Source organism: Barbus barbus, assembly GCF_936440315.1.
Source record: "Barbus barbus genome assembly, chromosome: 11".
Classification (NCBI taxonomy): domain Eukaryota; kingdom Metazoa; phylum Chordata; class Actinopteri; order Cypriniformes; family Cyprinidae; genus Barbus; species Barbus barbus.
The window spans coordinates 21,034,147-21,056,407 of NC_136739.1; the positions used below are offsets into that span (position 1 = coordinate 21,034,147).

The 22,261-nt window shown below is 37.6% G+C and overlaps 1 protein-coding gene across 1 annotated transcript in view; it reads left to right on the plus strand.

The window, feature by feature from the left end:
- Positions 1–20,322, plus strand: part of LOC306877369 (inactive phospholipase C-like protein 1) — a 74,027-nt gene extending 53,705 nt beyond the window's left edge. The window contains exons 4-8 of the mRNA XM_079429099.1: positions 6,189–6,551; positions 9,634–9,837; positions 11,556–11,631; positions 17,913–18,022; positions 19,115–20,322. Of these exons, the coding sequence (XP_079285225.1) occupies positions 6,189–6,551; positions 9,634–9,837; positions 11,556–11,631; positions 17,913–18,022; positions 19,115–19,282 (921 nt within the window). The 3' untranslated portion in view covers positions 19,283–20,322. The remainder of the gene's footprint in view (positions 1–6,188; positions 6,552–9,633; positions 9,838–11,555; positions 11,632–17,912; positions 18,023–19,114) is intronic.
- Positions 20,323–22,261: the final 1,939 nt, after the last annotated feature.

Here is a 22,261-nt window from a genome sequence, read left to right on the forward strand (position 1 = left end):
TACACAACATGTTCTCACGCAGTAAAAAATACATTGCAGAGTAAAGAGGAAACTGACAACGCACCGACAGACAAGATGGAGCAGGTTACTTTTGGTACAGGTTTTTTCTTCTACATGGGCATGCACACATCAGTATAGTGTAATTTTTTTCACAATGTACAACACAAATGACTGTTTTTGAATTATTGTTTGGGGTTGGGGTAGGTGTAGACGTTAAAAGTGCAGTAGGAGATCTTGGAAAATGTTAACTTTAGCCTGTTATCACTGAAAGAGAACGTCCCACCCTCCCTGCAAATCACCATCCAAAGCCATGCCTTCTGAGCGCATGAACGTGAACAGATCAGACGACCAGAGACATTACTACAATACATCATATGTCATTCACTGGTAAGAAAATTTTATAGTACAGTTAGTTTAAGTACTACAATACAAGGAAGGAAGGTCAGGTTGTTGATGTTTGCCTGCCATTTTCGCTTGCAATGCGTATGTGAACGTGCTGATGACGTATCCTGTCAGCGCGAACTGGGTGCGTAGAGGTATGCAAATACACATTGACAGGCAGGTAGGAAAGTCAATAGAAATGCTCGGAACGAGCGTTTTGATTGGACGAACATTTCTTGGTCCTACATTGTCCACAGAATATATAAATACATATATAAATACATTTAGACCACTTAACTTAATGATTTCTATCTGGATGTGAAGAGAATTTCAACCAGCAAAAAAAAATGTTTCTGAAGACAATCACCTATTGCACCTTTAATAAAACGCTAATTAATAGAAAATTTAATTTATTATTAGTTTCCAGTCTTAGCTGTCAGACAAGATGGTGGATTCGGCGTTATGATTGGTCAGATCGCCTGTCAAAGCTCTTTGCGAATAGTCAGTCCTGCATAAGAATATGAATAGAACACAGCTCCCAAACTGGAAATTGACTTCTGGTCTGTAGTTTGATGTTTTTCTGAGATAGAAAAAGACGGTATAAAACTTTGAAGCATGAGACGTTTTACATGACACCTTGCCTGTGGGTTTTTGACCCTGTGTTCTGTGGTGTGGCCAGTGACGTGCAAGGTTATTCTGAGCTTCTCTGCGTATCAGTCTTGAGGGCAGTGTGCATTCTCATGTGTCTTAATCAGAATGCTGCAGTCCATGAAGCAGCAACTGAGCCATGTCTCACACTGCTTACCTGCTGCATGCAATATTAACAGAGTTCCGACTGAGCTCAGCTATGCCCCATCATTCTAAAACACATACTCATTGACCTTCCTTATAAGATTGTAATGATGACAAGGTGATTCCAAATTAACGTGTTATATTTTTCTCACCATTAGGCAATATTATTGGCTCTGCCTGGGCTTTGCATACATGTATTTCAGAGGACAACAAAATGGCTGAAAGCTAATTCTGCTCTTAGCGCTGATTCAAGACTCTGAGATTTGTTGTGAAAGTTTCAATGTTTTTTTGAAGATATGCTGATTTTCTCTCTGTGTAGTTAGACATAAACATATCCTGATAGAATGCAGCAAGTTTATAAAAGGTTAGCTCTCACTGGTTCACTGGTTGCTCCATTCGCTTTAAGTTTGTAGCATGCGTTAACCTGAGCTGGAAACTATAACAGAAATGTCACATACATAAATAACATGAATGTATAGAGTACTGACCTGTGATCCACAACCAGAATGAGGTTAATGGATGCACTGGGATGATGCAAGAGTCTGCAACTCAACACAACTCTTCTTAGATCTGTAATTAGGGAAGGTCTACATCAAAACTTAATGGCCTGCTAACACTAATGCTCTTGACCTGGATTGTAGTTCAAACCTACAGTCTAGATACCTCATTACACTGCCCTATAAGTGGGTGCCAGTTTCATCCAGCATTTTTTTTTCAGTGATGTGACCTTTCTTTTAGCTGGGCCTAATTACAGTTGCATGCCAAATTTAGACACCTTTAATTACGAGATGCAAATTAAGAGTTTCTCAGTGCAGGTGAGGGATTGTTTTACCTGTGATTTCCAGTGCAATGAAGTAGACACAAACATGCAGCACTCTGGATGTGAAGCAAGACTGCTGAAACCAATCAGTAAATTTTTACAAGGTTCATCTGAGGAGAGTTAGTGTATGTTTGAGGAAATTGTGTTGGTAGCAATTTTTGAAGGCTAAAAAAGTGTTTTTTTTTGTCAAGAATACTAGTTTCTATCAACAAGCAGAGATATGTTCAAGCACTCAATAAACACACTATTGTCACACTACATGCCAGAACTGTTCGTATTGTAAGACAAGATCCAAATCCGATATTGTGCGTATACTATTCTGTGTTATTGTTAAGCCCCACGAAAGCACAAAAACATTAGAAGGCACCATAAAGTCAAAGTCCAAGTGTTCTGAAGCCATTCCATAGTTTAATGTGAGGTACAGATGAATATTTAAGTCGTTAAATTCAAGTTCACGTAAATTCTTCTCTCCGCTGCTTCTGTCTGTCATCCTCCGTTCAGCATTCAAACTGTCACGTTCGGTTAAGACAGTTAAGACAATGAAACTCTCTCCAAGAGCGCTCAATAACTGAGATTTAAAACTGTTAAACGAAAAGGATCAATAAACTATGCACAGATTTAATAAGCTACGCACCAATATCTCTTTCCTTTGTGCTTTGAACTTCTCTATGCAGAGCTGTGCGTTGTGACTCCGTGCTGCTTCAAGCGCATCGTTCTGCGCACGGGAAGCCATAAGCGCTTTGTGCCACTCTCTATTGGAGCTTTTCGTATTATAATGCTTTTGCGCAATGAAAGATTATTCATAGCGTTTCTTGTTCTGTCCTATCAAGGCTATTAATAATCTAATAGCACAGTAATGGAGGCAGCAACATATATGATAGATAGCACTGCTCTATCATATGTCGCTGCCTTCATTGTGCTATACATTTAAAAGAGTCTTTTAAGTCTTTTAATTTTGTAGTTTATATTTATAAATAAATATATTTACTTTGTTTTCATTAATGTATTTTACAACAATATAAAGAGCAATGTGTAACATTTTACCAGATATAGTCCTTCGCATATTCACTTTTATTTGTTCCCCACTAAATAATGTTATCACTAAATGTTTAGATTTTATAAAATTGTGCACTCATGATTTTTCTAGAATAAATTTTGCTGCTAAATTATCCACTAACCTAATTTATAATAATATTTTTTGTCATAGATTATGAATGGGCCTGTTTACACCTGGTCATTTCATGCGTTTTCGCTGATCGGATATCTATCTGATTTGTTACTTAAAACGTTTCAATTTACACATGGCCACAAAATCGCAAAACGGATATGCCACGTGCTCTCCTATTGCGGTCTTTGATCTTGAAATTAGCTGATAATTAATCAAATGCAGCGCTTATCTTTTGATTTCGTTGACGTGAACTTCATTACATTTAAATATAGCGCAGGAATTGAAGATCGGATTTAGCACTGGAAAGATAAGTTTGTCTTATACTTTTAATGAAGAGTATGTGTTGATCGTCTGCGTCTTACTTTCAGTTTCATTCGCGGCAGTTTGCGTGTCTGCTTGTTGAAGAGATACTCAGCTACTCGTCCGCGGCGATGCGTGTTGCATTAGCGCAGTCATATCTGACTATAATGTCATATAGCCTATAATACGGTCTCACACGTTTATTTTTATTTTTTACATTTTGGGGCAAGTAAAATTTACATATGTGGTTTCAACAACCAGATGCGTTTACACACATCCAGTTTCGTTTGGAATGCGGCCCAGACCACCTCCTGAAGTGGTTTGAGCTCGGATTTATATTACAAAACGCATGAAGTGACCAGGTGTAAACAGCCCCTATATATTTTTTTCATGTTATTTTTCATTAAAATGAAGTTGTCTAATAGATTGTGTTTAACACATAAAAGAGTGACACAGAAGTATAGAAATTCGACATTGATTTAAAAAAAAAAAAAAAACTGCACTGGTATCGGATCGGAATTGGCCGGTACTCAGAATTTTCTGGATCGGATCTAAAAAATTGTATCGTTGCATTCCTAATTATAACAAAGCTCCATAAGCCTTGCATTTCATGCTGAAACAAGAGGAAATTGGAGGCTTTAAAATTTAAATATCCTTTATTAGAATATGACAGTGAAGACTTTTACAGGAATATGCAGTAGGCTAAATAAATAATTCTGTATTTAAATACCCTACACAATTTTTGCATTTTTGCATTTGTCGTGTTTAGACCTGATAAATGCTCTGCACCACTGACTAGAAAACAACAGTCTTCCGATATGAATCTCCAGACACTGTACATCCATGTTTGGTATAAAGGTAGATATGGGCCTTTTGGATGGGTTTCTACATCATACACGTATGGCAAGTAGACAGTGATAAAAATTATGGGTGAGACTTTTCCTTAGCGCTTATAAATTTAAATCCCTGCTATTGTTATTTAAACCAAAGACTGTGCCATATGGTTATTTGAAGAGGAGGTTTTGAGAACGATCCAGTGAAATCACAAATATATCTCTCACACAAACACACATACTTATTCTGTCCTGGGGGATTGTGCCTCTTGTTAATTGCATTTGTTTTTCTCTTGTTGCTTGGAGCTCAAGGGCGTCATACAATTTTAAGTCATGGGAGTGGTACACCTATCAGAGTCCTGCTAACACACACACACACACACACACACACACACACACACACACACACACACACATACACGTACACACAGAGGAGCAAATGCACATCCCCTGTTGGGATCTGATAGAATGCTTTTACATCTCTTTCTGTGGCCTTTTTCACTAAACCGATAAGTATCTGAGAGCTCTGTACCCCTAATTATGCCAGTCTCAATGTCAAGTCAAATCATACTTATCTGTTGTATCGCTTTTCACAATTTGCATTGCTTCAAAGCAGCTTTACAGAAAATCATGATGTTGTTTGATAACATTTTAATAACTTCATGCCCAATAGTCACATTTAACAGATTAGAGTTGGGTGATAATGTATTATTATTCTTGCATTTTGCAGTGATGCTAGCAATTCAGCAGGTCTATATGTATATAACTCTTTATATAATGGTCTTTATTTAATGTCTCTGTAGAGTATGCATATGTGTCATACCTAGATGTGTGTATGATCCTTTCTGTACTGTAATTATTTATGTAACATTGTATTTACAATATTTATTTGGTACCCTTTTTATTACAGCAACATACAGCCATGGTCTTAACATGGTATTACCTTGTCCAAAAACATGGTAATATAGTAGAACAGTTTTGTCTGTAGAGTTCATTAAATTTGACCATGTACAGAAGCGTGAAGCAGGTTCTCTGAGATGCTGCATACCTGTCTTGAACTATTTTCTCTTGCATGAGTTGTGTCCAGGCGTCTGCGTGGGTGTCTGCTGCCAGCTGAGGCATTTTATCTCTGTTGTCTGTTTTCCTGCCAGATTTTCTGTTTTTCCTTTTCTTAGTATGAATATGCATATTCACTGTGACATAATTCTTTTGTGTCTCACTTGTTTTGTGTGTGTGTATGTGTTAGTACATACATGCCGTGTATACATCTACATATCATGAATATGCTTACACACACACACCTCTCGATAATGCTTTCTTTTGGAGATGTGCAAATGAGTAATTTAAATGATATTACTCTCAGGTACCATTGTTACTGTTTTTCTGACACAAAGGAAGCAGTGAAATAGACTTCCTGTTATTTTCAATGTATTTGTTACTATGCGAGTATGCTTATTGGTTATGTGAACCTCTAACAATAGTTACATAATCATTTTTGTTTCAGCCTGTAACAGTCCCGCAGTTATTCATGGTGTGCAAGATGTAGGCCAATGATTCAATTGTGTCCTTATATATTAATGTGTGTTTGTCCTACACAGCCAGATGTCCAGGTGATATTGTGTGTGCAAGCTAAATATTTCCATATTTAAATAAATGAGACTGTGGGAATGCGCTTTATGCAAATGATCTTTTAACATATTCTGCGGTGTTACAGTGGCATGTTTGGTTCAGTGGTCCGCACTAAATTTAGCATGCTTCATATTTCAGAATGTCTGCTCATGTGTTAAGTGTCTGTTTACAAACCCAAGATATTCAATTGTCCTTACAGCTGCATCTGTAGAGTGTTGCACACCTGAAGAGGCCAAAAATTACATTCACGGTTTTCTCTTTTCAGGTGAACATGCCTGAACTAGCCCTGCTGCGTTTCGTTGTTCTGGATGATGATTATATAGGTGATGACTTCATTGGCCAGTACACCATAGCTTTTGAGTGTCTACAACCTGGTTACCGCAATGTGCCCCTGCTGGGCCTCGCTGGAGATCCTTTGCCCCACGCCAGCCTGTTTGTACACATCGCCATCACTAACCGCAGAGGTGGGGGAAAGGCCCAGAGACGGGGTCTGTCCATCAGGAGAGGAGCACGGCGTGGACGAGAGTATGTCACTCTGCGTAACACAGGAATCAAAGTGCTGGATGACACTTTCCGTCCAGCCAGCGGACCTCTGCGAGAAGCTACAGACCTGCGAGAGGATACACTGGTAAGGGAGGTTGTGCGTGTTCAGACAACAGTAATACTAGCTATTTGACTTCTTCACTACTTAGCAGCCACACCCTGCTGATAAGACCAAGTTACACATGTAGAAATTTCCATTCTGTTTCAGGTTGGTTTATGTAGATTTGTGCGGTTTGGTGCTGGTCAACCAGCATGTTTTTTTCCCCATGTAATACTGGATGATCAAGGCAATCTTGCTGGTAATAGGGGGATAGTTCACCCCAAAAATTAAAATTTACTCACCCTCATGTTGTTCCAAACCCATAAGACTTTGGTTATTCTGCAAAGACAGACTGATCCAAGGATCCAGAAAGGTCAAAAAGGCATTGTAAAATGAATCCATAAGATTCAAGCGGTTTAATCCAAGTTTTGTGAAGAGATATGATTGTTTCATAAAATGAACAGATTCAAATTAGGCTTGCATGCCTGTACTTTCAAAGGAGAGACAGAAACTTCTCATGTTTCATAAAAAATATCTTAATTTGTGTCTTATGGGTTTGGAATGACATGAGGTTGAGTAAATTATTAGAGGTATTTTTTGGGGGGTGGGGGGTGAACTATAGACCTTAATCAGGTTAGACACTGTTGAATTTAACGCAGATGAAAACAACACTGTGAGGGATAGACTTACGGTCTTTGCAAAATCACACACTGTATAAAGGTCCTCACAACTTTCAAAACTGTTTTATGAAGTTATTATTCTATTGAAAGTTATTTAGAAAGACGTTTCATAAGCTGAACTATCGGTATGTTGTTTAATAACAGTACAGCCCATTGGACCCACTGTACTTCTATCCGTCACAGCCTTGTTTTCATTCCTGTCAAAAATAAGGTTTATCGCTATGCTGGGGACTAGCATCCTGATAAGTTTTCAAAAGTTATCAGTGCACTGCATAGAAACCTGTGATCTAAAAGCTAAATAAATAGTAAATATTTAATTTTATTTTATTGGAATAATTTCTAAACATTTTATAATTAAATGTTTTATTGTATTTCTAAATATTTTATATTCCTACTATCATATTCTATGGGTGCAGCTTTCACTATGTGTTTCATTTTAAATGGATGTATTTGTGATTGGATGAGGCCACATTTGTGTCAAGGTAGCACTGGTCCATCTAGATTGACGGCTGGCTCTCCCAGTCAGAGCTGTCTAAATATAATGGTTTGGAAATAGTGAATAAAACATTTAAGTAGCTTTTCGTCAGTGCTATTCGTGCTCTTCAGTGGGTCGTGCAGATAATTGGTGCTGTTTGTAAATATCTCGCTCACTAATTACATGGCCATGTCAGGCTCTGAAAACAGAAATAATAGTGAGACATTAGGTGGATGAATATATATTTGTTTTCTTTTCATTAAACTTTTGCTTGCAGTGTACACAGAAGTTATAGATTCACATCTTAAATCCACTCACCTGAAGATTCGACCTCACTAGCAATAGCAATGCTTTGATACAGAGTCACTGACAGATTTTTAATAATCAGCTGGCATGAAATTGGAAGTCTCAGTTCTGAACATGTAAAAAAAACAGACACCACCTCACTGGAGTACGGCCATCCATTGTAAAAGCAAACCTCAGTTCACTTGCCATTTCTGGGGTTTAACTTAACTGATGTAAACATGCACATTTCTAGCATCTCAGTGTGTTGATCTGAATTTACAAGCAAGCCCTAAAAATGAAATGAAGAAAAAACAGCTGACCTAGACTCTGAAGTTAAGGTGTGATTTATGGGTGACGGTAAGGGGAGGAGGGATGGAGGGTAGAGTATCTGTAGGGTAAATTTAGCCCAAAGGCATTCTTATCTTTCTTTGAATTGAAAGCCACTTGGTTTGATTTTTCTTTTTTATCTAATGCAATGACATTCATACATTTTCAGTGTCCAAATGCTTCATGGGGTCACTGTACACACTGGTCACTTTTTCTTTTATTTCCATTCCATTTTCCTGTATAATATATCTGAGCCACAACAATATTCCACTTTATTCACAGCATACCCTATAGACTTCTTTCTCATACAAATAAACACAGCTATACAGACTAAGCACCCACATGAAGCCTCCTTAACACACACGTACATCTCCAATGGCTTTGTTAATCACGGTTGTGGGTGTGTGATTCTGTCAGGCGGAAAATAGAAACGGGCTCTCTATCTGCCACAATGTAATGAAGGGAAATGTATGATAAAAAGCTGAAATGTGATTAGCTGAGGCCTTTGACAGTCATGCAGACACAGAAAGCTGTTAAATTGCACAGGTTTATCTGTCTGGATAAAGGAAAGAAGTCATTATTTTGGCTCTGCCTCGTGAGAGTAGCTTTACATAATACAGTCAGTGTCAAACAATATAAATGTCACCATTTTTCAAGTTTTCAGACTCTTAGCTCCTTATTTATTTATATTTTTTGACGAGATCTTGCAGTTGTGATCGTATACTTTTAGAGTACTCTGTACTATACTATTTAAAAGTTTGGGGTCCATTTTTAATAATAAAAAAAGAATATTATAAGAAATTATTACATTTAGCAAGGTTACATAAAATTGATCAATTTTATAATGCAATGTATAATGTTAATAAAGATTTCTAATTCAAATAAATGCTGTTCTTTTAAACTTTCTGTCTTTTAAAGATAAAGTATTCCACAAAAATATTAGCTATGTTGAAAGCAGTTGTGCTGCTTAATAAGAAATATTTATTGTGTATTTATATCAGCATAATCGAAAGACACTGAAGATTGGAGTAATGGGTACTGGAAGTTCAGCTTTTCCATCACAAGTTATATTTTAAAATAAATTGTAAAAACGATTATTTTAAATTGTAATAATATTTCACAATAATTTTTTTACTGTGTTTTTTTTTTTTATCAAATAAACACAGTGAGCACAAGATATTATCTAAAAAACAATGCTACACCAACCCCGGAATTGGAAATATGCACATTTTATGTTTCTTTTGTTTATTAAAATGACATTTTTGTGCTTATCGTATTGTCATCTCTGTCTCTTGGGCTTATTGAAATATTTGTGTTAACCATGTGTGTGCCTATGTGTTCATGTTTTCTTTTTCTGTAGAGCGCCACAGTGGCTTTTAAAGAGCAGTGTGGGCTCCCCCCGATGGCCACATTGAAGCAGTGCATCCAGAGCTTAGCCACGAGGCTGCAGAGTCCAGATGGGCCCCCATGTGCCTTCCTCACTCTGAAGGAAGGTTACCCATGCCTGGAGCCTGTGGGCAACTTGACTGATGCCACTCGTAAACTGCTAAATGGTTATGACACGGTAAGAGATGGCCATTTATGTAGGCCATTTTAATGTCATGCATCATTACCATTTGTTTTTCTGTCAGGCTGTCGGTGGTTCCGTTTCATAGACTATAATTGGCCAACTTTATGCTTATGCTAAATTTCCCAGGCATCACTAATGTGCAGATAAAACCATTTCCTAAATGTTAGGCTAGAGCGACCTCTCTCTTTATGTTGACAAAGCAATTCTTAAAGCATGACATTTCACTGCTGCAAATATAAGCTGCATTAACTCTGCATTACTTGCCATTACAATGACATTTGTCTTTTTAACCATCCCACGTGTATGTGTGTGGGAGTAAGTACAGGCACATCGGAGTAAGACATTTCAGGCTTTAGTCACCATCCTCCTCCTCTCCTTTTGTAGGTTCCCTCATTCTCTGTCTCTCTCTGTGGGTTGACTCTGGGTCCTGTTGTGTGTTTGAGACCCAGAGAATCAGACAGCACTGACTGGCAGGACTACCTTTTATAAATATCTGCACTGTGAGAGAGGGCAGCAAGGGTCTTCTCAGAATTTTATTGCTAATTTTATTGCAGGCAGATTTTTCGCAAGACTGGCCGGTCAGTCTCATGTCTTGCCGATTCCGAGCCGATCCGCAGGCAATGACGTCACAGCCACGTGCACACTCACAGTCGCCTGAGAATGATTCTAATTTTAATTGCATTCAGTGTAAACGGCGATTGATAATGTATTTATGTTGTGGCAGATGAGGCTTGCAAAATATGCAAAACATTAATCTTGTAAAATTATTTATGCATTTGAAATTTTGCAGTGTAAATGCATTTATGGCACCTCTGCTTCATCAAACAGTCTGTGTAAATGCATCTAATGCCACTTCAGATTTCCTCAGCAGTGGAAAGATGGAGTTTGTTAATACTAATGTCATTTGAATGGTAACAACTCTACAGTTTCTTACTATGCTAACTGAATTAATTGAAACAAAGTCAGAATTTGATGTGAAAGATGACACATTTAATAAGGTTAGGTTGGGGGGGAAATTACATCTGTTTTGCTACATACAGCAACTCATTTTAAGTTAACTATTTCTTCCTCTTTCCAGTCACAGATCACTTTATTTTGAGTTAAGTGAGAGAAAATCTGTAACTTAGTCCAGATTGGGGGAATTGTAATGTTTAATAATTTATTTTATTATATAAATAATTTTTGCATTGAAATTTGCATAGATTTTTGTTTGTATATGCTGTCAATCACAGTTCTTAGGAAGAAAATCTGAATCGGCAAAAATCGGTATCGTAGGTCACACATAAAAAAAAAATCGGAACTCAGAATCGAAAAATTTGCAATCACTGCATCTCTAGTATGTGTACAATACTGTTGAATAGTTTTAGGATTGATTAACTGTTTAACTGTGTTTTTGAAATAAGTCGCTCACCAAGGCTGCATTTATGTTTTAATGCAGTAAAAGTTATAGTATGAAGTATCATTACATTTTGAAATAACTGCTTATTTTTTAAAATATATTTAAAAAATGTAATTTATTCCTGTAATGGCAAAGCTGAATTCTCAGCAGCCATTACTCCAGTCACATGATCCTTCAGAAATCATTATAATATGCTGATTTGGTGCTCAAGAAACATTTATTGTTATCAGTGTTGAAAACCGTTGTACTGCTTATGCATTCCCCCCCCAGTAATCATAATCATAATATAGTTCCTTTCTGCATCCTCCTTCAGATAATCTCTGCCAACAAACAGCTGATAGAAAATGCAGACGGAGTGCATGAGAGAATCGCACAAGTGCAGAAGGAAGGTGAGTAGAGGCGTGGGGGGAGAAGATGAGTGGGGATGAATCATCTTTGTATTTTCTTTCCACTGAATGATGTTTTAGTCAGGTCCCAGAGGATGTGAGAATATCTTTAGAAACAATTCACAGATTTTTCAAATTTGCATTCAAAGTAGAAATGATAGTCTACACAGTATCCAGTGTTGATGAGGTAGTTATACTAGTGATGCTATTAATTACATTTTCTAGTAGTGTGACAGCAGGGCTGTTGCTAATAAATCGGGGTCATTGAAACGTCACACACTTCTCACCCCACTATCAATGGCTCTGTTTGTGTAGCTTTTCCAGTAACAAGCTACAAACATTTTTCCAAAGCATATTTGATTTTGTAGCATGACAAACAACAACACCACTGATATGTGAAATTGTATTGGATGCACAGCTTTTTTTTTTTTTTTGTTAACAACTGTTTATTGAAATTTTATTTTGTGGAACAGTAGTACAAAACAAAAATCAGCTGTACAAATTTAAAACCCAACCCATCCCACCCCTTGGTAGACTTAATAAATAAATAAATAAATAAAATAAATAAATAATAATAATAAAAATATATTAATATTAATAGATAAACAACAATAAAATAATTTTTACAAATATTTTAGAACAGAAGACACAACATTAAAAGCTGAATGCCATGAATTAAGAGTTTTCACGTTAGATCCATGTATACGGGAAGTAGAGAGTTCCATCGAGATAATGTCCAACAAATACACAGTCCAGGTTCGTCCGTCCATTGTGTGAGGAGGATTCCAACGGTTGACCAGCAATTTTTTTGCTGCTATGAGAGCAGCTAACAGTAAAGATCTTTGTTGGACGGACAAGGTGAAGTCCCAAAAGTCATTCATGAAAAAATGGCGCGGAGTCAAACATATCTCAGTACCCAACAAATATGATAGGTCCAGTGAGAGCTGAGTCCAAAAAGGTGAGAGAGAGGGGTACTCCACCCAAAAAATGCAAAAACGTGCCTAAAACTCCTTGGGAACAGAGATTACACTTAGGAGAAGATGACAGATTCATATAAAAACGTTTCATTGGAGTCAAGTAAACCCTATGCAGCATTTTCCAATGAATCATTTGGTGATTAGGGTTTTTAGAAGACAATTTAAACATACCTCATACCTGATCGGAAAATAAAACATGCACATCCTCATTAAGATCCTTAGCCCAAACAGTAGTAATAGATAAAGGTTTGTATGAATGCTCAAGAAGAAAGAGATGGATGACTGAAGCAGAGGAGGGAGATTCCTCAGAAGGAAGGATTAGTTTGCGCAAAGGGTGAACAGGCAGAGAGTTCCAAGGCACCCCATATGCCCGTAGGGCCGATCTAATGCGCAAATACATAAAAAAGGAGGTGCCTGGCAGATTATATTGAGTTTTAAGTTTCTGGAAGAATTTTAAACCACTATCATCATAGATATCTCTCAAAGTGTTTACTTTACTATGAGTCCATTGCGGACAATGAAATGGAGTACTGCCTGACAAACGGTTATCATTGTGGAAAATAGACGAATGCCTATGCCATTTTGTAACTAGTTGTGAACGTCTTTCAATATCCCTCCATGTGTAGAGGAGATGGGTTACAATGGGACCAAACCGAGATTTACACTACCTACGTTGAACTCCCAAAAAAACAAGATGCTTCAATTTATACGGATAAACAATAGATTCCTCAATTGCTCTCCCAAGACACAGAAGCGTCAGGATCAAACCAAACTGCTAAAGGGCGGAGGGAAATGGCTTGAGCATACAGTCTAAAATTAGGGAAAGAAAGACCTCCATGTAATATACATCGTTGTGAGGTTTACATTGTTCCCATCCCATATATACCGTGAAACACATGCATCTAGTTTGTTCCATTAGCCAACTGGTGGAGCGAGAGGAATCATGGAAGAAAATAAATTGATACGTGGGAGAACATTCATTTTAAACACCGATATACGGGCCTGAAAAGAAGTAGGAAGACGAGACCAATTTTCCAAATCTGAGGATACTTTGTCTAGAATACCATTATAGTTTTTTTAGACAATTTCCTGCAGGGAAGGAGAAGCATCTATCCCCAAATACTTAATGTCTTGACCAATGGAATAGATATAGAAAGGGACATGGAATCAATTTTAGAATTGAGAGGAAATAAACATGACTTACTCCAATTAATTTTAAACCCTGAGAGAGATCCAAAATGGTCAAATAAATTCAGCACACGAAGAATAGAATGTGACGGCTTCTCCAAAAACAATAAGATATCATCAGCAAACAAAGAAATATGATGATGAGTATTCCGTATATTTATGGGAGAAATAGTTTCAGATTGTCAGACCGCTTGAGCTAAGGGTTCCAAGGATAGGGCAAATAACAGAGGAGACAGCGGGAAACCCTGACGAGTACCTCGATGTATAAAGAATGGGTTTGAGCGAACAGCACCTGTGAGAACAGTGGCTGCTGGATTGGCATACAGAACTTTTATCATATTTATGAAACTCGATCCCAGACCCAGATGCTGTAGAACCGCCCAGAAATAGTTCCATTCTAGCTGATCGAAAGCTTTCATCGCATCTAGAGATAATACTGCGCAAGGGGAGGACAAACTATTCTTTGAATTAATAATATGATATAACCTGCGTAAGTTATCCGAAGCTGAGCGAGATTTAATGAATCCTGTTTGGTCATGATGAACTAGCCTATTCATAAATTTCTCTAGATGACGGGATAGTACTTTAGCATATCATTTAACATCAGTCCCTATCAAAGAAAGTGGCCGGTAACTAGAACAGGAAGTCGGATCTTTATCTTTTTTTAACAAGAGAGAAATAACAGCTATATTAAAAGATGGGTGAAATGAGCCTTGAGTAACTGAAAAATGTATCATATCTAACATGAGGGGGCCTAAATCTGACCAAAAAGTAGTATACAATTCTATTGGAATGCCATCTATGCCTGTTAGACCATCAGGCATATACATAACCATCTATATAGAGGTTAGAGTAAAAGGAGTGAAAGGCGATATTAATTGGGTCTGTCATAATGAGCCCAGATTGGCATAGAGGCATATGAAATTATATGAGTTATTCCTTATAAGCCCTTAAACTGCATTCTAAAGTGTTTGAGGATCATCCACTGAACCTTGGTTAATTTCAATAAACTCAGCAAATTTATTTCTGAATTGACTGCAAAAGTTTTCATCCTGTAACAATTTAGGGTTAAATCGCCATCTAGTGGCACGAGATGGCCGAGGGATCAAAGACAATCTGCACAAATTTCCATCATGATCTGACAAAGATAAGGAACAGATATCAGCATCACAAACAGCTGAAGATAAAGAAGTAGAAATGAAAATATAGTCAATTCGCGAATAGGGTTTATGATTAGCAGAAAAGAAAGTGAAAGACTTAGCAGAAGGGTTTAATAAAGGCCAACTGTCCACCAACGAGGATGAGGTTACACATTGCCGAAGTTTGTCACAAAGCTTGAGAGTATGATTCCTTTGGTCCAGATCTATCTTGGATATGCAACATTACAGAATTCATATCTGCACCCAATACAATTTCAAAATCTGAAAACTTCAAGAGTTAGGTTGACAAAACAGAGAAAAAAGTAGGGTCAGGAGTACAAGGGGCATAAACTGAGAGAAATACAATATTCCTATTCTCCACTATTGTTTTTATATGTGTTATTCTACCATCTGTATCACAACCTTTCTCAAAAATAGTCATATTTAAAGTCCTCCGCACCAATATTAGGACACCCTTCGTTTTAGTATCCGAAGATGAGTGAGATACCACTTCATGAAACTTATTATTACACCTGCGTATATCCTCCTCTTTCAAATGGGATTCTTGAACTAACACTACAACTCAGAATATTAAGGTCAGTCATAGGTATCAAACAGAATTACTGCATAATAAGACAAAATACATATTTGAAAATAAAACCAGTTGAGTCTACCATTAAACCACCCCCCACCCTCCCCGTTACCATTAAAAAAAAAAAAAACACATTCCCATGAACTATGGCAGATCAAACCAAGAACAAACCTTGATCTGCCAGCACTGCTTAATATGGTCCGTGGCGTCAACAAAACCCTGCACATTACTGTAGCACCAACATTTGGCCCCATAGTCACATATTGACTAGGTAGTATTTCTGTTTATAAAAAAAAAAAAAGAGAAGAGAGAAAAAGAATACAACTAAAACAAATAAAATATCATAATCAGTAAGCGATACTGTAAGCACAATAAACTATGAATTAAGAAGTGAACATTAAAGTGAACAGTGAAAGACAGTCACCTAACCATTTAGAGCATCTCTTCTCCGATTAGACAGCAAATGTCCAGCTGGAGTTCACTGAGAGTTGGTGGATGAAAGGGATCTGAGAAAATCTCTTGCTTCTTCTGGGGAGTGTAGCATTTTAGGTTCACCTTGATTGAGAATAACCTTCAGCGTTGCAGAATAAAGGAGAAATTTCTGGATGCCAGCATCTCTCATCTCCTTCCTAATTGGTGCAAATACACTTCTTCTTTTTGCGGTGACCGGAGAAAAATCTGGAAAGAAAGACAGCATTGCTCCGTCGGAAGTTTTCACCAGGGCATGAAGTCTGGCGGCCCGCAGAATGAGCTCCCTGTCCGTGTACCGCAGCAGTTTAAAGATGAAAACCTGTGGTTTACTGCAATCTGAGGAGAGCCTTGTGTACACGCGATGCGCTCGCTCCACTTCAATCTCTTTGCCCAGCAGAGATGGGAGCCACGTCGGTAGCGATCTTTTCAAGAAGCCCATAGTCATCCTTTTCAGAATCTTCAGGCAATCCGACCAGACGCAGATTGCTGCGCCTATTGCGATCCTGTAAGTCCACAACCTGTTGCTCGAGCGCGACTACTTTCTTTTGTTCTCTCATCTCCCCTGCAAGAAGATCCAGTTTAGAGCATAGCGACATGTGAGAAGCGAACTCGTTCCGCATCGCCATCAACTCGGTTTTTAGAATGTCCTCAAAGTGTGTAACAGTGTTCGCCATCTTGTCCATCATATCGCTCGCAGTCGGTGGCTTGGATTTCTTCTCAATCGGAGAAGCCGACGGAGACAACTCCTGCTGTTTACGACTGCATGCCATCAGGTGAAACACCACCAATGAATAAAACTTAAAACAAAATGAAAAGAATCAGTAAAAAGAGGCCAAACATACTGAGCTCTACTCGAGTGCGACTAGGTTCATGAGCACATCACGTGACTCCCCTTGGACGCGCAGCTTTATAACCAAGTTAGTTGACGCAATATTCAAAGAATGTAACTGTGGGAAGTTTGATTCATTTTGTGACTCTTTTCATTCTGGCGGTGTCATGTAAATAAACAATTCACCATTTAAATAAGTCATTCACAGTCCCTGCATGGAGCTTTCTGTCTTCCTTTTTATATTTAATGTAGAAAATGGTGCCTTTTATCACTGTGTTTGCGACCCAGTTTTTTAAATTTGGGTGTTTTTAAAAGTGCGTAATCTGTTCAGGTATGATCTGTCACCCTAATTGCCATTCATTAATTAAAAACCCCTGTTGTGTTGTTTTTATGCTAAAAAAAAAAGATCAATTAACTATTAATAAATTAAAATATTATTATAATAATAATAGTAGAAGTAAGAATACATAAAACAGTTTATTTGAAAATTGTATTTTGTTACTATTTTTTACTAGCTTGTAATACAGCCACAGTAAGTACTATTTCAAAAGAGTAGCTTGACTGTTGTTAAAGTACTTTAAATTATGATAGCTCAACAAATTACAGTTTTACCATGGTAACTACCAAAATACTGCAGTTATACAGTAAGTGTAAACTGTAAAATCTTAAGAAATGGATATGACAAGATCATTAAATGCTTTCTACAAGTACTTTAAAATCCTCATTGTCTGTTTCTAGCCTCATTATCTCTCACACAAATATTTTTACCCCCAGTTACACACATCCGAGGCACTTAGTTTCAAAATACTGTGTTCTTATATCCTTATGAGGGTATATTGATGAAATAAGAGCGAGCGAATACAGACAACACAGCAGATTAGGAATGAAAGGGCAGTTTACAGAGGCCATGCCAAGATTCATCACGGGAAGCACAATATTATCTAACCAGAGGATGAATGAGTACATATCATCCATTATTTGGCAGCTCAGTTCCCGCAGAAGCGTGTTTGCACCATAAATGGCAAAAAATAAAAAATAAACTGATACACGTTAGGTATGTGTTTGTTTTCTGTTATATTTCCTCTTAGGAATGGTGTTTCATGAAGACCTGCCCAGGTTGGGAGAAAAGGAAAATCTAAAAGACCGTAAACAAAGTAAAGCTGTGGAAAGTTTCACTTGGAACATCACTGTGCTGAAGGTAAATAGCGTGAGCTTCTCTTTCCGTCCCTCAAATAGCCTTGAATTTTTGGATAATGTTCTCACTCTGCTTTTAGACGAAAGGGAGAAAGATTTCTGTTGTTTTGAAATTCTATCTTGCAAACTTAAGTTGTTTGTCCTTATAAATATAGCGTGTGTGCGGTGGATTTTTGAAATGAGCAGGTCCTAGTGGGTTTTCGTCAGTTGGAAATTCATGTTTCAGCTCCATTTGATGTTTATGCAGTTTATGGGTTAAAAGATTATGCAACAGCATTTACCTTACACTTGGGACTATAAACAAGAGACATAGCTATGAAAAGGTCTGTATTTTTTAGAGCTTTAGTCAATAAATCTTCTATGTCCTTAAAAGAGGACATCTGTTTTTAATTCATTTGTTTTACCCACTGAGGTCCACTTATAAAATGTTTTTGTTTAAAAAAATCAGTTTTCATGATCATTTCCCAACAGGCCAATTTTTGCTGCTGTGACTTGTATATTAAATACTTTGCAATGAAGTACATCCAAGTGTAACAAAATATTGGAAAATAAAATAATTATGGCAGGGATTAGAGTTCTAACATTTTGATTAAAAATCTTAGTTTTTGTATAGACAGATGAATTGTTCACAGTAAAATCTATGAAAATAAGATTTATGAAATAGATAGGGTGGTTTATTGACATAGTGAATGATGAATGATTGAATGAATGATGCATTTATATAGCGCCTTATTGTGTATTGCTGTACACCCAAAGCGCTTTACAATCATGTGGGGGGTCTCTCCTCAACCACCACCAGTGTGCAGCATCCACTTGGAATGATTCAGTTACTGACTTGTAAAGAATCAGTCATGAATCAGTGCTTTTGAACAAAATCGGTTTGAATGAATGATTCAGTGGTGCAATGATTCACTCAAAAAGATAGTCACTTGTCGCCACCTACTGGTGTAAATATGTAACCTGCATAAGTCCCTGAAAAATCCCACTGCTAATGCAGACTGTGAGCCTAATCAAATTCATGCACCAGAGCTAACTGATGTATAATATAACTTCATAACCAACCCGGTTCATGTAATTCATGTCTCTCTCTTTTTAGGGTCAGTGTGACCTCCTGCGGAGTGCTAAGCTAGATGCTTTGGATACGTTGAGGCAACTGGCTTTGGCCTGTGAGGTGTCCGGCCTGATCTTGACCTCTGATGGTCACTACACCCCTCACGGCCAGTCCTCCAGACGGGGCAGTAGCCATGGCAATGGTCGCATCTGAGCCCCAGAGACACGCATTTATTCATAGGTGAATGAATGGTTGCATGTTGAACAGACAGAAAGACAGAGGTATAGGTGTCTCAGATGGACAGATGCTAGTCGGGACATTTGTCCTTCATTGACGTGGGTGCTTGTTCTAGCTCAGCATTGACCAGATGTTATTTGAGGACAAAATAAGGAATGTTCTTATCAAGACATACTGAATGAAGGACGTACAAGGAATTACAGCGAATTCTTCAGCGACATTAAATGACTGGTCAACAATGTAGATGAAAAACGTTCCTGTAATATTTAAGAGGACTTTAGTGTTGAACTCCTTGCAGTTCACAGACTAGTTCTTTTCAAGCAGAAAAAAAAATGTGTAGATCTAAAACTGCAACTAATGTTGAATACAGAAGACGCATTAGTCTTTCCCCTAGTTCATGACAAAACCACCAAAGTGTGAGGTTTGTTTACTCAGGTTAGCACATCTCAGAAATGCTTTTAGAAGGTCTGACATTAGTCTGCATCATCTTCAGGGCCGTATTAACATATGTGCTATCACTCAAATTGACTGACAGGTGATGCCCACCAGCAGGACAGCACCGTTTCTGCCCCTAAGTCCTATCCAGTCCAAAGTGTATGGGATATAACTGGTGCCTCTCCGTTGAAGGCAACCATATCCTCATCTTCCAGTGACACAGATCGTCTTCAGCTCATTAACAATGCAGAACGAACTCAAGAAGGCTTTGTTAAAATATTCCTCAGTGCTCTCTAACTGTGTTAACTGAGCCAGTTACTCAATGGGATGACAAGTAGCCTACTGCATAACCATGTAATGCAAATGGAGTTCAACACCTGGGATTGGAACAATGCTACAAAATAATGAACTACAGTTTGGGTGAAAAGTGACTTTATTTCTAACATGCATTCCTTGGCTCGATTGGATGAAGGCTTCCAATGAATCCGCTGGCATGGTCATCGTCACTTTTTTTTGTGTCATAACAGAGACAAAAATGCTACTAAACATGGCTAGAATTGCTGCCGGCTGTTTGATTAAAAAACCCCCAAAAAACCTAACTATTATAAACAGCTTTAAGCGCTGAGAGGAATAAAGTAGATACAAATCTAAAGTATAAACTGTTTTACAACTTTCATTGTGTAATATTTGACAGTGTTGTGATAGACCAGGAAAACATTGGCAGTTTTTTGTATACTGCCGTCAAAGACACTTACAATAGACTAGTTTTTGAAGTTTGCACCTTTTCTTTTCATGTTAACAGAGTAACAGAAATTAGATATGTGAGATGGGAAAACTATATATATTATATAATATTTTTTCTTATTGTAGACAAGTAGAAGTGTTGGTACGTTGTGTGCGTATGTGAACGTACGTGTGCAAGGTGCTAATGTAAATGTGTGTGAGATGTTTCAGTGGTACATGTTCTGAATGTGACCAGTCTGATGCCTGATCGGTTTGGACAGTTGTTTTTAAACGAAACCTTTACTGTTGGTTGATGTCAGACATTTTACAACAGTGAATATGTAGAAATCGATAATGAATGGGATGAGAAAAGGCATAACATTTCCACGTGAGCAAATGTCCTGTTTTCTGTCTTTTCTCTCCTTTTTAACACTTTTACTCTACTTTTGTATTGTTCTTTACTACTTTTTATGTATTTACTTTTCTCTTCCTTTGTCTGTGCCATTGTTCTTTTCCTATTCTCTGTTTTTGACTGAAGGGCGAGCGATTCATGCCTGTTCTGTGACAGTTTTTGTGCTTGTTCACGTCTTAAATGAATGTGTACTGATTCCTAAAGTGTTCCTTAAAAACAAATTGTTTGCTAAAGACTGAACAAAAATGTTTTGTGAATTATATAAGAAAATTGTAGATATGATATCTTTAATTGCCCCCTTTATAATGCGTCTGTGCGTTTGTAACACGTAACCCTTGTTCCTCCGGCCCCTGGACCTGTAACCCAGAGGATCTGTGTACCTGTATTGGGGCCAAAATCTAAATAATGAATACCCATTCACAGTATTAGCTTTCCGTTTCAGTTGAGATGGCTCTTGAGACCAATCAGACATGTGAAGTGAGTTGTCTCACTTTAGAAGGGTACAATTACTCTTATGGGCAATCATATACAAATACAATGTGTCACTGTCCGTAAGGGTCAATGACGAGCAAAATTACTCCATTGAGGTGCACTTTAAACTAAACAGAGCAATCCATTTGGACCGGTCTATTGATTCCTGCAGTATTAGGTAGTGGTCAACATCTCAGACGGTGCAATATTACTCTGCTCTTTGACGTTAAACACAATGACTAGTTTAATGAGGAGCATTAATCCAGCTGTCCTAATTTGTCGTTTCTGTTTTTTTCCCATGTGTGGTTTACCGTGCGTTTGTTGTGTCTGCCTTTCCTCTGACTCTGAAAAATGAAATATATTGTTTAAAATATTGTTTTGTCGCATTCTTGTTGTTGTCCTTGTATAAATGGAGAGTATTTATTAAAGGTGACAAGCGTGCGTTAAACAAAGTAAACTTCAAAGCTACGTTGCTTTTATTTTGAAATGATGGTTTGTATTTTATAACATTAACAAGTTGATGTAACACAGATGTGCCCCAGACTAAATAAAGCTATCTTTTACTGACTGCTGTCTCTTCTGTTAACCGTAATTGTTGTGTCTTATCAATACCGCTGGAGCTCTTTAGCCATTTAATGGCTTGTGTTTGGGTATGTTTGTTAATAGGACGCTTATCCAGTCTACTTAACATTATTTTGGGGGGGAAACGGTAGCTATCAATAATGACCATGGGAAAATATTCAAAGTAACCAGAAGGTGGAGTTGTTTCCAGTCTTTAAAATCAGAGGATTATTGCAGGCCTGTTGCTACTACAGAAGTTATCTCATGCCTGTCAAGCTTATTGTAATTATTTATTCAAATATTTCTTCTGTGTACCAGAGGCTTATTTTGACTTAACTGCAGTATAGAATCTA